We start from the raw sequence: 11,694 nt of genomic DNA, 5'->3' as shown, positions 1-11,694 counted from the left end.
GCATTTTATTGACAAGTTTGAAAACTTCACTCAGGAGAAAAAGTTAATTGCTCAATGGCAATCCATGAAGTCATACTTCAATCAGTATTAGTTCTAGCTGCATTCTCCTTGCAAAGGTTTATTTCACGTATGTGATTGATATTGATTTTACATGTACTGATTTATTTGGTTGTTAAATTTATGTATTGAGACACACATATAAAACACACACACACGCGCGCACGCACGCACGCACGCACGCACGCACACACACACACACACACACACACACTTTGTAAACCTCTGCATGTGTGTCAAAATGTTTGTTATTAATAATATATTTGAAGCAACAGATAGAGTCACAGAAGTTTAGTTAAAAATCTGTTTTATTTTTACAGGCACATAGCTGTCCATGTTATGCAGGCAATACTGACAGAGTGGTTTAGTGATAGCCATGGCTCAGAGCAGCAACCACCACATTTACAAACTTCTCCCAGGCAGCCTCCACTTGAGGGGTGAAAGCAGATCCCAGCTTAGAGGCCAGAACGATCACCAGCACTTCCAGCAGACGCTGTGAATAGAGCACAGACACAATAATTATACATTGGGGGGAGATACATATATATGCATCCCTGAACAGCACTGTTATCAGTTTATCCATATGCTTACATGTGATACCTATTCATCCAGTATTGCAACATATTATTATTTAAACTATAAATTGGAAAACATATGACTTGTAGTTTGTAGCCATATTCCCACCAATCAGTTGCATGAAATTATGTGCTACTTGACATCTGAGAACCTATTGTCTTTCAGCAGCTACTAATGCTGGGAATACACAATGAATTTTTTTTGGCAGATTTAGTTTCCGATCGTTTTTCCTATCATTTTTCCAAACGGTTTCAATTCACCTCTATGAGAAAATCGATCAGAAAAACTATCGAAATAAGATCAAAGCCATGAAGAAAAAACTCATGGTGTATTCCCAGCATAAGGGACATGCGGGGTCTAATACTCTACTAAGCTAGAGAACAGTGTAGTACACAAGAGAAACTGAGTAATCGGCCAAACCTGCCCAGAGTATGGTAAAATATGGTGCCAGACAGGGACGGATCTAGGGGGGGGGGCAAGCGGGTATCTTGCCCCAGGCGCAGTTTGTTGAATTCTTAAAAAGGCGGCAAAATGAATGGCAGTTTAGGCGCCAAAACCTGACCTTTAGGCGCCAAAACCTGACCTTGCCCCAGGCGCAACTTGGTCTTGATCCGTCCCTGGTGGCAGATATGGTTAGCCCTCACCTGGTCAATATCATGAATAGCTATTTGAGCTGCTGCAGTTGCCTGCACATACTCTCAACAAAAACATGGGGCTTGAGTTTACTTTAAAACTACATTCACTTTTAAAGTAAAAATAGGCTCAATCCACAAAATTGTGATGTATTTGGAATCATGACCGCTGTTCTTTTGCTCCACCACATCAGAATCATTTAAATTCAAAATTCCGCATTGATAATAATAGTCATTGTCTAATTAACTTAATTATAATTTACTAACAGATGTTTGTGAAGCGGCTGAAAAACTGTCAGGACTATGGAGATATTTGAAATATCCTATTTGAATTCAGAAAAAAACATAAGGAGAAAAGCTTTTGCAATATCAACGACTTCCCAACAGATTACTTGACATTTTGTTTGAATGAAGCCTTCTAATTACATAATCTTAATTTGTCACATAGACACATAGGCCTCAATTCACTAAGATCATGCTGGAGATAATAAGGCAAGTAAGAGAGTTATCTTATCTCTTCATTCCTTACGTTACCTCTTCTGTAGTTAATTTACCTCCTCTGTAGTTAATTTACCACCTCTGTAGTTAATTTACCTCCTCTGTAGTTAAGTTACCTCCTCTGTAGTTATTTTCACACGCAGTTAATGAACAGCCTGTCTTTAACTCTGGAGTTATTTTAAGGATTAAAGAGTTAACTTAAAGACAGAAGAGTTAACTTTAGGTTTGCCTGAGGTAAAATGTTTCCTGAATACTACATGCCTTATCACCATGGTAACAACTCTAGAAGAGTTATTAAAGACAGGAGAAAAGCTTAGTGAATTGAGGCCAATTGTTAGTTAGCTTGAAAAAAGAAATCCTCTCCATGTTATTTTATCATGACTTACAAACTGATCTAACATTAACATATTACAGTTAAAATCTACAACATTAATCAATAACTCTTACTAATATGATTTTAATGTACGTTTTCTGTTTTTCTGTATCGTAAATGCTGTTGTAGAACAGTCTGCTAATGGCACTGTATAAGTTAGTGCTTTGTAATACAATTATTTGGATTCCCAAATAAGGAGGAGGTGCATGTGACTGACAGATTACAAAGATCTCAGGCTACTTTCTAATTACAAAACCACAATACAGAATATTACAGTAACTCCTCTTCCATTGTTCTTACTGCTGTACATTTCTAAAATGTCCTATGGAAGTGATCTATTCCATTGTAGCTATCTATCCTTACCCTGAAGTTTGAGGGATCCACATGGAGTTCATTAGCATGCTGTGTGCTGAGGGCAGCAAGTGTCTCTTTCACATGGTCCAGATTGTGAACGGCCTGGTCAAGGGCACCAATCACCTTCTTGCCATGGGCATGGACCTTGGCATTACCAGCAACGGCAGCAGCGGTGGACAGATCTCCAAAGCTGCTGAAATACCTCTGAGTCCAGGGGTAGGTGAGGAGCAACCTAATAACAAGAAACACACATGAAGGTACACATATAACAGATGTACTGGCAAAGAACTATGCTGTTAACTATAACTATAAAAGTGGGACATTTATACAAAGAACAAAAGCACCACTTCCACTTTTTAAAGCTAGGTATAATTAAACAAGTTGCAGCAATTATACTGGGGGTGCTAAAAAAACAAAAAACAAAAATAAGTCTACAACATTAAATATTAAATAATAGTTTTGAAAACAAAATTACAAACTAAAAATTGCAATGCGTATCGTATAGAGGGCGTAATATGTCATTACCTGCCCAGAGCGCTGTGGCCATCATTTTCCAGATCGACCTTGCTCCAGGTGGAGTTGATGGCGGCTTTCTCTTCTGCAGTCCAGTGCACCATGGTGGCTGTTAGGTAGGAGCTTCACAGGTAAGTCTGCTGCTTTGAATGCTGTGCCTTGTCCTGCACAGACACTGCCCTTTTATAGAAGGCTTTGTCACGTCTACCCATGGTGGCTTTCTGCTGAGTCACTCAAATGGTAGCCACTCCAACCTGATTACATCTTGTGCTTTCACTGCCTGCTAAAAAATGCTAAATTGTATGTTTTTTGCTTTGTCACACTGTCTTTGTGTTTGCATGTCATCAGAATCAAAATTATTATAAAGCTGTTTAATTTTAGCATTTTCTGTTCCAAAGTTCTTTGCTATTCTATAGTAAGTACAGTGTACAGCCATGGCAGGCTCTAGACTTTTTGCTGCCTGAATCAAACATTGTGAGGATGGAAACCACCATCACCTTCCTCTGCCGCAGGAAATGCACTACTGCTTATTGCTCTAGTATGGATTCATTTGTGGAGGGGTGACAGAAATCAAACTGGGTTCTGCTAGTGGATAGGTAGAATAATTCACACAGGGTGCTGCTGTTGGATAGGCAAGTGAGAGAAATTAAACAAACTCGGTGGAAGAAATTACACTGGGTGCTTTTAGGTGAAAAAATTAGGCTGGGTGCATTTGAGTGGTAGAAATCAGACTGTGTGCTTCTGGGTGGGAGAAATTAAGCTAGGCTCTTCTGGGTGGGAGATATTAGGCTGAACACTTACGGATGGAAGAGATTAGTTTGAGTGCTTTTGAGAGGGGGAAATTAGGCTGGGTGTTTCTGGGTGGCAGAAATTAAGCTGTGTGCTTCTGGGTGGTAGAAATTAGGATGCCTGCTTCTGGGTGGGAGATATTAGGATTCTTGCTTCTTAGTGGGAGTAATTAAGGTGTGCCTGGTTGGAAAAAATAAGGCTGAGTGCTGTGGGATGGGAGAAATTAGGATGGGTGCTTCTGGGTGGGAGAAATCAGGCAAAGTGCTTCTGTGCTCGAGAAATTAGGCTGTGGGGAGGGAGAAAGTAGGATGCGTGGTTCTGGGTGGAAGAAATTAGTCTGCATGTTTCTGGATGGGAGAAATTAGGCTGGGTGCTTCTGGGTGAGAGAAATCAGGCCAAGTGTGTGAGAGAACGTTGAAAAGCCGCCGCGTGTGCTGACAGCAAGGCGGCTAATTCCGCGTCCAGCGCGGCGGTTTGCACACAGAGGCATGCGTCTGGTACTGGGAGTGAACGCGGAAAAGCCGAAGCATGTACTGATAGCGGGGTGGCTGGTTCCGCGTCCAGTGCGGCGGTTTGCACGTAGCAGCATGCGGCTGGTGTGGCTGGGTCTGTTAGTTCACACAGATTCAGGAATACGCGCGCGCTGAGAGGCAGAATTTTTATGACGGCCAAGGGGGGATCAGCTGACCAGGCTGGTCAGCTGACCTCAGAGCTAGTGGCTATTGGTCTATCACTGAGGGGTGGCGCCAGAGAGCGCTACTCTATATATAGTTACGGCTGGACACTCACAAGTTGTCTGCCGTTGCGAACACTACGTGGAAGCACTCAGACCTTAGTCAGATCCAACAGTGTGTTTGAACCAGGAGGACCTGGGAATTCACACTGAGCCAGATTACTACTGTATTAATATTGTGTTATACTTCAGACTAGTTCCAGGGTGCAGAGACCACGGACCTCACACCCAAGACTAGGGAACTTGTGTTATCATTCTGTTATACTTCAGACTAGTTCCAGGGTGTAGAGACCACGGACCTCACACCCAAGACTAGGGATTGTTTTATATAAGTTATGACCTATTGCTTTCCTGACTATCCCTCCGCTCGCTGATTCGGTACCACGCATATCTGATTATCTGTTGCCAACCCTGCCTGTCTTGGATACCGAACCAGCCTTCTGTCTTTGTACTTTATTTGTCTGTGTGTTGCCGACCCGGCTTGCCCGACCTCGAGAGCTATCTCTCCTCTTTAGGAGATAGTCTCCAGATCAGTTAGTGACATCCACCTTCAGGTGTCACTCACTCTCTGACCCTTCCTACTTCAGCCTGAGACTCCACCCCTTGGAAGATCTCAGGCTGCTGGAGGGTTCTCGTGCTTCTCTAAAGAGCAGTATTGTTCATACTGTCAAGGACCACCTGCTCATCAGGTGGATTACTCAAAGTAAATACTGTTGCACCAAACACTCACGTTATATACAGGTGTCCAGAGGTTAGTACTATATCTAAATTATTGGTGATTCTGCAGATCATCAATAATCGGGTATATATCTGTATTCTTGGTGATACTGCAGATCACCAATAATCAGATTCTCTCTGTGTGCTGACACCGATCGTTACAAAGTGCTGTTGGCAGGGGCGTATCTACAGGGATGCACATGGGGCAGCTGCTATGGGCGCCCTTTGTCATTTACCTGGGGGGGGGGGTGCATCATCCCCAGTAAGCAATTAATCGCAGGAGAGCGGCGCCGGGACTGTCTGCATGTGTGTGCGGCTGCCGGCGCCCACAGCTTGCCCATTGATTCACCTGACCGGCTGACCTCTCTCTGTTCCAGGTGTTTCTCCCCCCCCCCCCCGCTGCCACCAGTGTTTGTGGTCGCAGCAGGCAGGTCGCCATAGCAACGTCGGCTAGGCGACTCTCTCCACCTCCACGTGCTCAGTCAGCTGTCCTCGTCACCATCGGTGGGCGGCGGCTCCTCCTCCTGAGCGTCTTGCTTCTGAGCGTCCTAGCGCAGCCAGTGACAGTCCTCCCCGCTGCTCTCCCTGCTCTGCTCCAGCGTCTGTGTGGTCGCCATGGTAACGTCGGCGACTCGGCTCCGCCCCCACTCGGCCACTCGGCTCCGCCCCCACTTGCTGCCTCGCATCCCCGGCGGCTGGCGATCCTGAGTGCCCCAAACAGTCCTCTCCACTGCGCTGCCCAGCGTGTGGTCGCCATAGTAACGGCGGCCACTGGCTGGCGCCACTTCTTGCGCGGCTGAGCTGAGCCTCTCACCCCCAGTGATTCCCCCCTCCTGATTGGCTGTTTCCGTGGCCGTGCCGCTGGGGCTGGGGCTGGGAGCGGAAACAGCGTGTGTGTGTGTGTGTGTGTGAATGTGTGTACAGTGTGTGTGTGTGTACAGTGTGTGTGTGTGTGTGTGTGTGTGTGTGTGTGTGTACAGTGTGTGTGTGTGTGTGTGTGTGTGTGTGTGTGTGTGTGTGTGTACAGTGTGTGTGTGTGTGTACAGTGTGTGTGTACAGTGTGTGTGTGTGTACAGTGTGTGTGTGTGTGTGTGTGTGTATAGTGTGTGTACAGTGTGTGTGTGTGTGTGTGTGTGTGGTGTGTGTGTGTGTGTGTGTGTGTGTGTGTGTACAGTGTGTGTGTGTGTGTGTGTATAGTGTGTGTACAGTGTGTGTGTGTGGTGTGTGTGTGTGTGTGTGTGTGTGTGTACAGTGTGTGGTGTGTGTGTGTGTGTGTGGTGTGTGTGTGTGTGTGTAGCACTGTAGCTAGAGGTCAGGTGACGCTTACAGTGCATAGACAGAGTGAGTTGACTGTCTGTGTATGAAGCGGCTAGGCGGGCAGCACTGGCAGCAGCAGAGAGAGATCTCCAGAACTGGCTGCTGCAAAACATAAGTTACACATAAGGTAATAATATAATAAGTGTTCCCTCACCACTGTCCGTTGACTAAAGTTAATTTAAAGAGACACTGAAGCGAGAATAAATTCAGCAGAGGCACGTGTGCCCCTGCTAAACCGCCTTATCCCGCGGCTAAACGGGGGTCCCTTACCTCCCAAATCCCCTCCGTGCAGCGGGGGATCACTTCTTCATTCAGGCAGGGCTAATGGCCGCAGCCCTGCCTCACGCGCATCTGTCAGCGCGTATCTCCGCCTCTCCCCCGCCCCTCTCAGTCTTCCTTCGCTGAGAGGGGCGGGGGAGAGTCAGCGATGCGCCGCTGATAGACGGCGCTGAGAGGCAGGGCTGCAGCCGTTAGCCCTGCCTCAACAGCAGCAAAATCTACGACCAAGTTGGTTGCAGGGGTGGGTTTGGGGGGTAAGGGACCCCCGTTTAGCCGCGGGATAGCGGCACTGAAATAAGAAACAAAAAAACCCCCTGAAGATTCTCTTGTGTGTTTTATGTGGTGTTATCATTGAATTAAGTCCTATGTTGTTGGAAATGGGGGGGCGCAATTTTAGTGCTTGCCATAGGCGCTGTTCTCCCTAGATACGCCTCTGGCTGTTGGGTGGGAGAAATTAGGTTGGTTGCTTCTGAGTGGGAAAAATTATGCTTGGTGCGTCTAGGTAGGGATAATTAAGACACATACTTCTAGGTGCTAGAAATTTGGCTGGATGCTTCTGCTTCTAGGTGGGGCAAATTAAGCTTGGTGCTTTTGGGCATGAGAAATTAGGCTCAGTGCTGTTGGGTAGAAGATATTAGGCCGGGTGCTTTTGGGTTGGAGAAATTAGGTTCAGTGCTTCTGAGTGGGAGAAGTTAGGCTAGGTGCTTTTGGGAGGGAGAAATATTTAGGATGCATGCTTCTGGGTGGGAGAAATTAGGCCGGGTGCTTTTGGGAGGGTGAAATATTATGATTTATGCTTTTGGGTGAGAGAAATTAGGTTGGTTGTTTCTGGGGGTGTGGTCAAGATGGCGGAGTGAGAGGACGCTGATCTGAAAGCTCCGCTGCCTGATATGAAATATCTTGGCCATCTGCTCTAAATTTTGCACCAAACCCTGGCAATTACCTTGCCTGCTACCCCCTGAGCATGTACATGTCCAACCCGGACACTTGGGAGCAGGAGCTAGCGACTTCAGAGGACGCTAACACCACGCCAGAGGGAGACTGGTTCCAGCCCCCAGGGCCTTCCCGCCTGAACCACGCGACACACTGCGCCTCTCCATACCCCACAGCCATGGCGCAGAGAGGATCCAAAAAGGATAAAACAGACAAAGGCGGAACACACGAGGAACCTCCGCAGACCCCGGCTGTGCTAAAACAGAACGCCAGGTCCAAACAAGCTAAAGATGGAGAAATGGCGGGCACAGAAACGGAAGACCCCGGTTCACCTCCGAGCACTATGGAACTACTAGCGGCAATACAAACCTGTCAGACGGCTCTGACGCAGAAATTTGATCACCTGGACAGTAAATTTAGCTTTCTCCGCGAAGATCTTTCCATCATAAGAGCGCGCACTACGGAACTTGAAAGACGCACCTCCAACATGGAAGACCTTACCCGAGCACATGAGGCCGCCATCCCAAGACAAGACAAGCGTCTCACAACGGGCGGTGGACACAGAAAACCGCAACAGGCGCAATAACCTCCGGCTGCTGGGGCTCCCGGAGGGGTCGGAAGGTAAGAACGTCCCTGTATACATTGAGGCCCTGCTTAAACAGCTTCTACCTGAAGACACGCTCTCAACCTGTTTTGTTATAGAACGGGCACATAGAATCCCGACCTAGCAAGGCCCTCCGGGTACCCCCCCCCCCCTTCATGGCCAGTAATATTTAAACTCCTAAATTACAGAGACAGAGATGCGATTTTAGATGCCGCCCGACGCATAGGGAAATTGCGCTTTGAAAATACTAAAATAATGCTATTCCCTGACTACACGATTGAGACTCAAAAACAGAGACAATCCTTTGTACATGTAGAAGCTAAACTCCGGGCACGAAATATACAATATGCAATGAATGCTATTTCCAGCCAAACTGCGGGTTCAAGACGGGGAGACCGTTAAGATTTTTGAAACACCAGAAGAAGATTCTAAATGGCTGGATGAACTTCCACGCACCTGAAATGCCTATATACTGCTTATCATTGGAATGCTAGCCGCTGACTCTTCTTTTACAAGACACCTACAAGGAACTTATGCTGATAACACCCCATAGCCACGGGCTCACAATTACTTATTTTCAACCAGGGACATTTATTACTCCGTAAGGATTTCAAATGTCACTGCCTTATGAAAGAACAAACTATTCTTTTTCCTCTGGTTAGTACTTTTAAAAATCAGTCACTAGATGTCGCTGTGACACCATGTTCATATCTCCACATTGAATACATAGGACTTTGTTTCTCGCTGTTCCTACTATAACAAAGCTCAGCAGAGCTCTTCAACACTGCGCAGGATTCTTGGACATACTAAGCACCTCTCAGGAGAATGACACGGAACTCTGCTAATGATATATACCAATAGATCATTCCTTGGTGTGACAGAAAGATATTTAGAATGCATAATAACGTATGATACTAAGATCAGTACTTAGAGCCACATTTACAAAGCTGTATTACTCTGCTATATACAGGGCCGCGCCTGGGGGGTGCTGCGGGTGCATTGCACCCAGGCGCCGCCCGGTCGCCACTCACCCCCTCCGGCCGCCGCTCACCCCCTCTTGCCGCCGCTCCCTCTCTCTAGCCGCAGCTGCCTCCGCCGCGTCAGACCTCGATCAGGCGGTGACCAATAGTGTGGGCGCTAGGACCTAGCACACTGCACTGATATGCGGAAGTGACATCACTTCCGCATATAGAGCGGGTGCATCCGGCGCCCACTCTTACTGGTCGGGTCGCCACTGATCCTGAGGTCTGACTACACTACAAGGTGAGGGGGTAGCGGCGGCGGCTAGGGGGGGGGGGGGGTCCCTGTCGCTCACTGCCTAAAGGGCTCCCTGTCACTCACTGCCTAAAGGGGTCCCTGTCACTCACTGCCTAAAGGGCTCCCTGTCACTCACTACCTAAAGGGCTCCCTGTCACTCACTGCCTAAAGGGCTCCCTGTCACTCACTACCTAAAGTGGTCCCTGTCACTCACTGCCTAAAGGGGGTCCCTGTCACTCGTTACCTAAAGGGGTTCCTGTCACTCACTACCTAAAGGGCTCCCTGTCATTCACTGCCTAAAGGGGGTCCCTGTCATTCACTACCTAAAGGGGTCCCTGTCACTCACTACCTAAAGGGGTCCCTGTCACTCACTACCTAATGGGCTCCCTGTCACTCACTACCTAAAGGGCTCCCCGTCACTCACTGCCTAAAGGGGTCCCTGTCACTCACTGCCTAAAGGGGTCCCTGTCACTCACTGCCTAAAGGGGTCCCTGTCACTCACTACCTAAAGGGGTCCCTGTCACTCACTGCCTAAAGGGGTCCCTGTCACTCACAACCTAAAGGGCTCCCTGTCACTCACTACCTAAAGGGCTCCCTGTCACTCACTACCTAAAGGGCTCCTTATCACTCACTACCTAAAGGGCTCCCTGTCACTTACTGCCTAAAGGGGGTCCCTGTCACTCACTGCCTAAAGGGGTCCCTGTCACTCACTGACTAAAGGGGTCCCTGTCACTCACTGCCTAAAGGGGTCCCTGTCACTCACTACCTGAAGGGGTCCCTGTCACTCACTACCTAAAGGGGTCCCTGTCTCTCACTACCTAAAGGCTGGCTACATATACTGGGGACACTGGCTTTTTGTCATGATGTGCATTTACTAGTGAAAAGATGTCTCTTATTATGTGCATTTACTGGTGAAAAGCTGTCTCTTATTATGTGCATTTGCTGGTGAAAAGCTGTCTCTTATTATGTGCATTTACTGGTGAAAAGCTGTCTCTCATTATGTGCATTTACTGATGAAAGGCTGTCTGTCATTACGTGCATTTACTGGTGAAATGCTGTCTCTTATGTGCATTTAGTGGGGAAATTTTGTCAGTAAAAATAATCTTTTGTCAGTAAATTTTTAGGTATTTGTCAGTAAAAAATAACGTGAAAGGTTGGCAACACTGGCAGGCTGCGCGGCGCAACGAGAAAGAAAACAGGCAGCCCACCTCACGCTTGGGCTTGGCGGGGGGAGGAGCCGACGACAGCAAGCAAGAGTAGGGTGGCCGCAGGCAGCCATAAATACGCAGTGTGTGACTGCGTCGCACTCGCAGAGCCTCTCAGCCTGAGTCAGTCCAGAGATTAGCAGACTCGCAGGCAGCCAAAGCCAGCCAGGAGCAAGACCATGGAAGAGAGGTAGGAATGGGGTATCACATGCATGCATAAAGAGGTGGAAGGTGTGGGTCTGATTAGGCAGGACATGGGTGTGGTTATGTGGTTGGGCGCGGTTAATTTAACCACTCCCATAGGCGCCAGAGAAAATCTTGCACCCAGGTGCCAGGCACCCCAGGCTCACCCCTGGCTATATACACGGCAAAAGATAGAACGTTAACCCACTAAAGTTGACTTCAGCAGAGACATTCAATTAATATTTAACGCGGTTGACGAAACATCCTGCTATCTGCCCCCGTCTGGCAATAGACTCAGACATAGTTAATTTTCCTGAAGGGTCGCCGTTATCTAATCAGATGGCCAATCACTAAGTTTATCTGTTACTGTTACAGTATAAATACATTTAACGATTCCTTTATCTCCTTAAGATACGTTTCCCCCAGGTATACCAGGTATACCCACTACCTGGGAGTTGCCAGGTAGCGGGCCTCCCCTCTTGTTTACCCCCTTTATAAGTTGCGCTACGGCACACTTTTCTATTATTGGCCCCACACTTAGCGGATAGTTAGGTAGGGACCACATTCAGGGATCCAAGCTACTTCAGACCAGTTGTTAGAGTGTAGCAGGGAGGGTACTGGGAGTTGGGTATAAGGGAATAATGGGCCTCATTCGGTTTAGGTCCATTACACGG

The 11,694-nt window shown here is 47.5% G+C and overlaps 1 protein-coding gene across 1 annotated transcript; it reads right to left on the bottom strand.

The window, feature by feature from the left end:
* Positions 1-387: 387 nt before the first annotated feature.
* LOC137525714 (hemoglobin subunit beta-3-like) lies at positions 388-3,107 on the bottom strand. The gene is made up of 3 exons (XM_068246885.1): positions 3,016-3,107; positions 2,500-2,722; positions 388-550 (listed from the first exon to the last, which is right to left on the bottom strand). Exons 1-3 carry the CDS (start codon positions 3,105-3,107, stop codon positions 422-424), a joined length of 444 nt encoding a protein of 147 aa, XP_068102986.1. The 3' UTR covers positions 388-421.
* Between the last annotated feature and the right edge of the window lie 8,587 nt (positions 3,108-11,694).

This window comes from Hyperolius riggenbachi, chromosome 7 (genome assembly GCF_040937935.1).
Source record: "Hyperolius riggenbachi isolate aHypRig1 chromosome 7, aHypRig1.pri, whole genome shotgun sequence".
Classification (NCBI taxonomy): domain Eukaryota; kingdom Metazoa; phylum Chordata; class Amphibia; order Anura; family Hyperoliidae; genus Hyperolius; species Hyperolius riggenbachi.
This window is presented reverse-complemented; position numbering and strand designations above follow the sequence as displayed.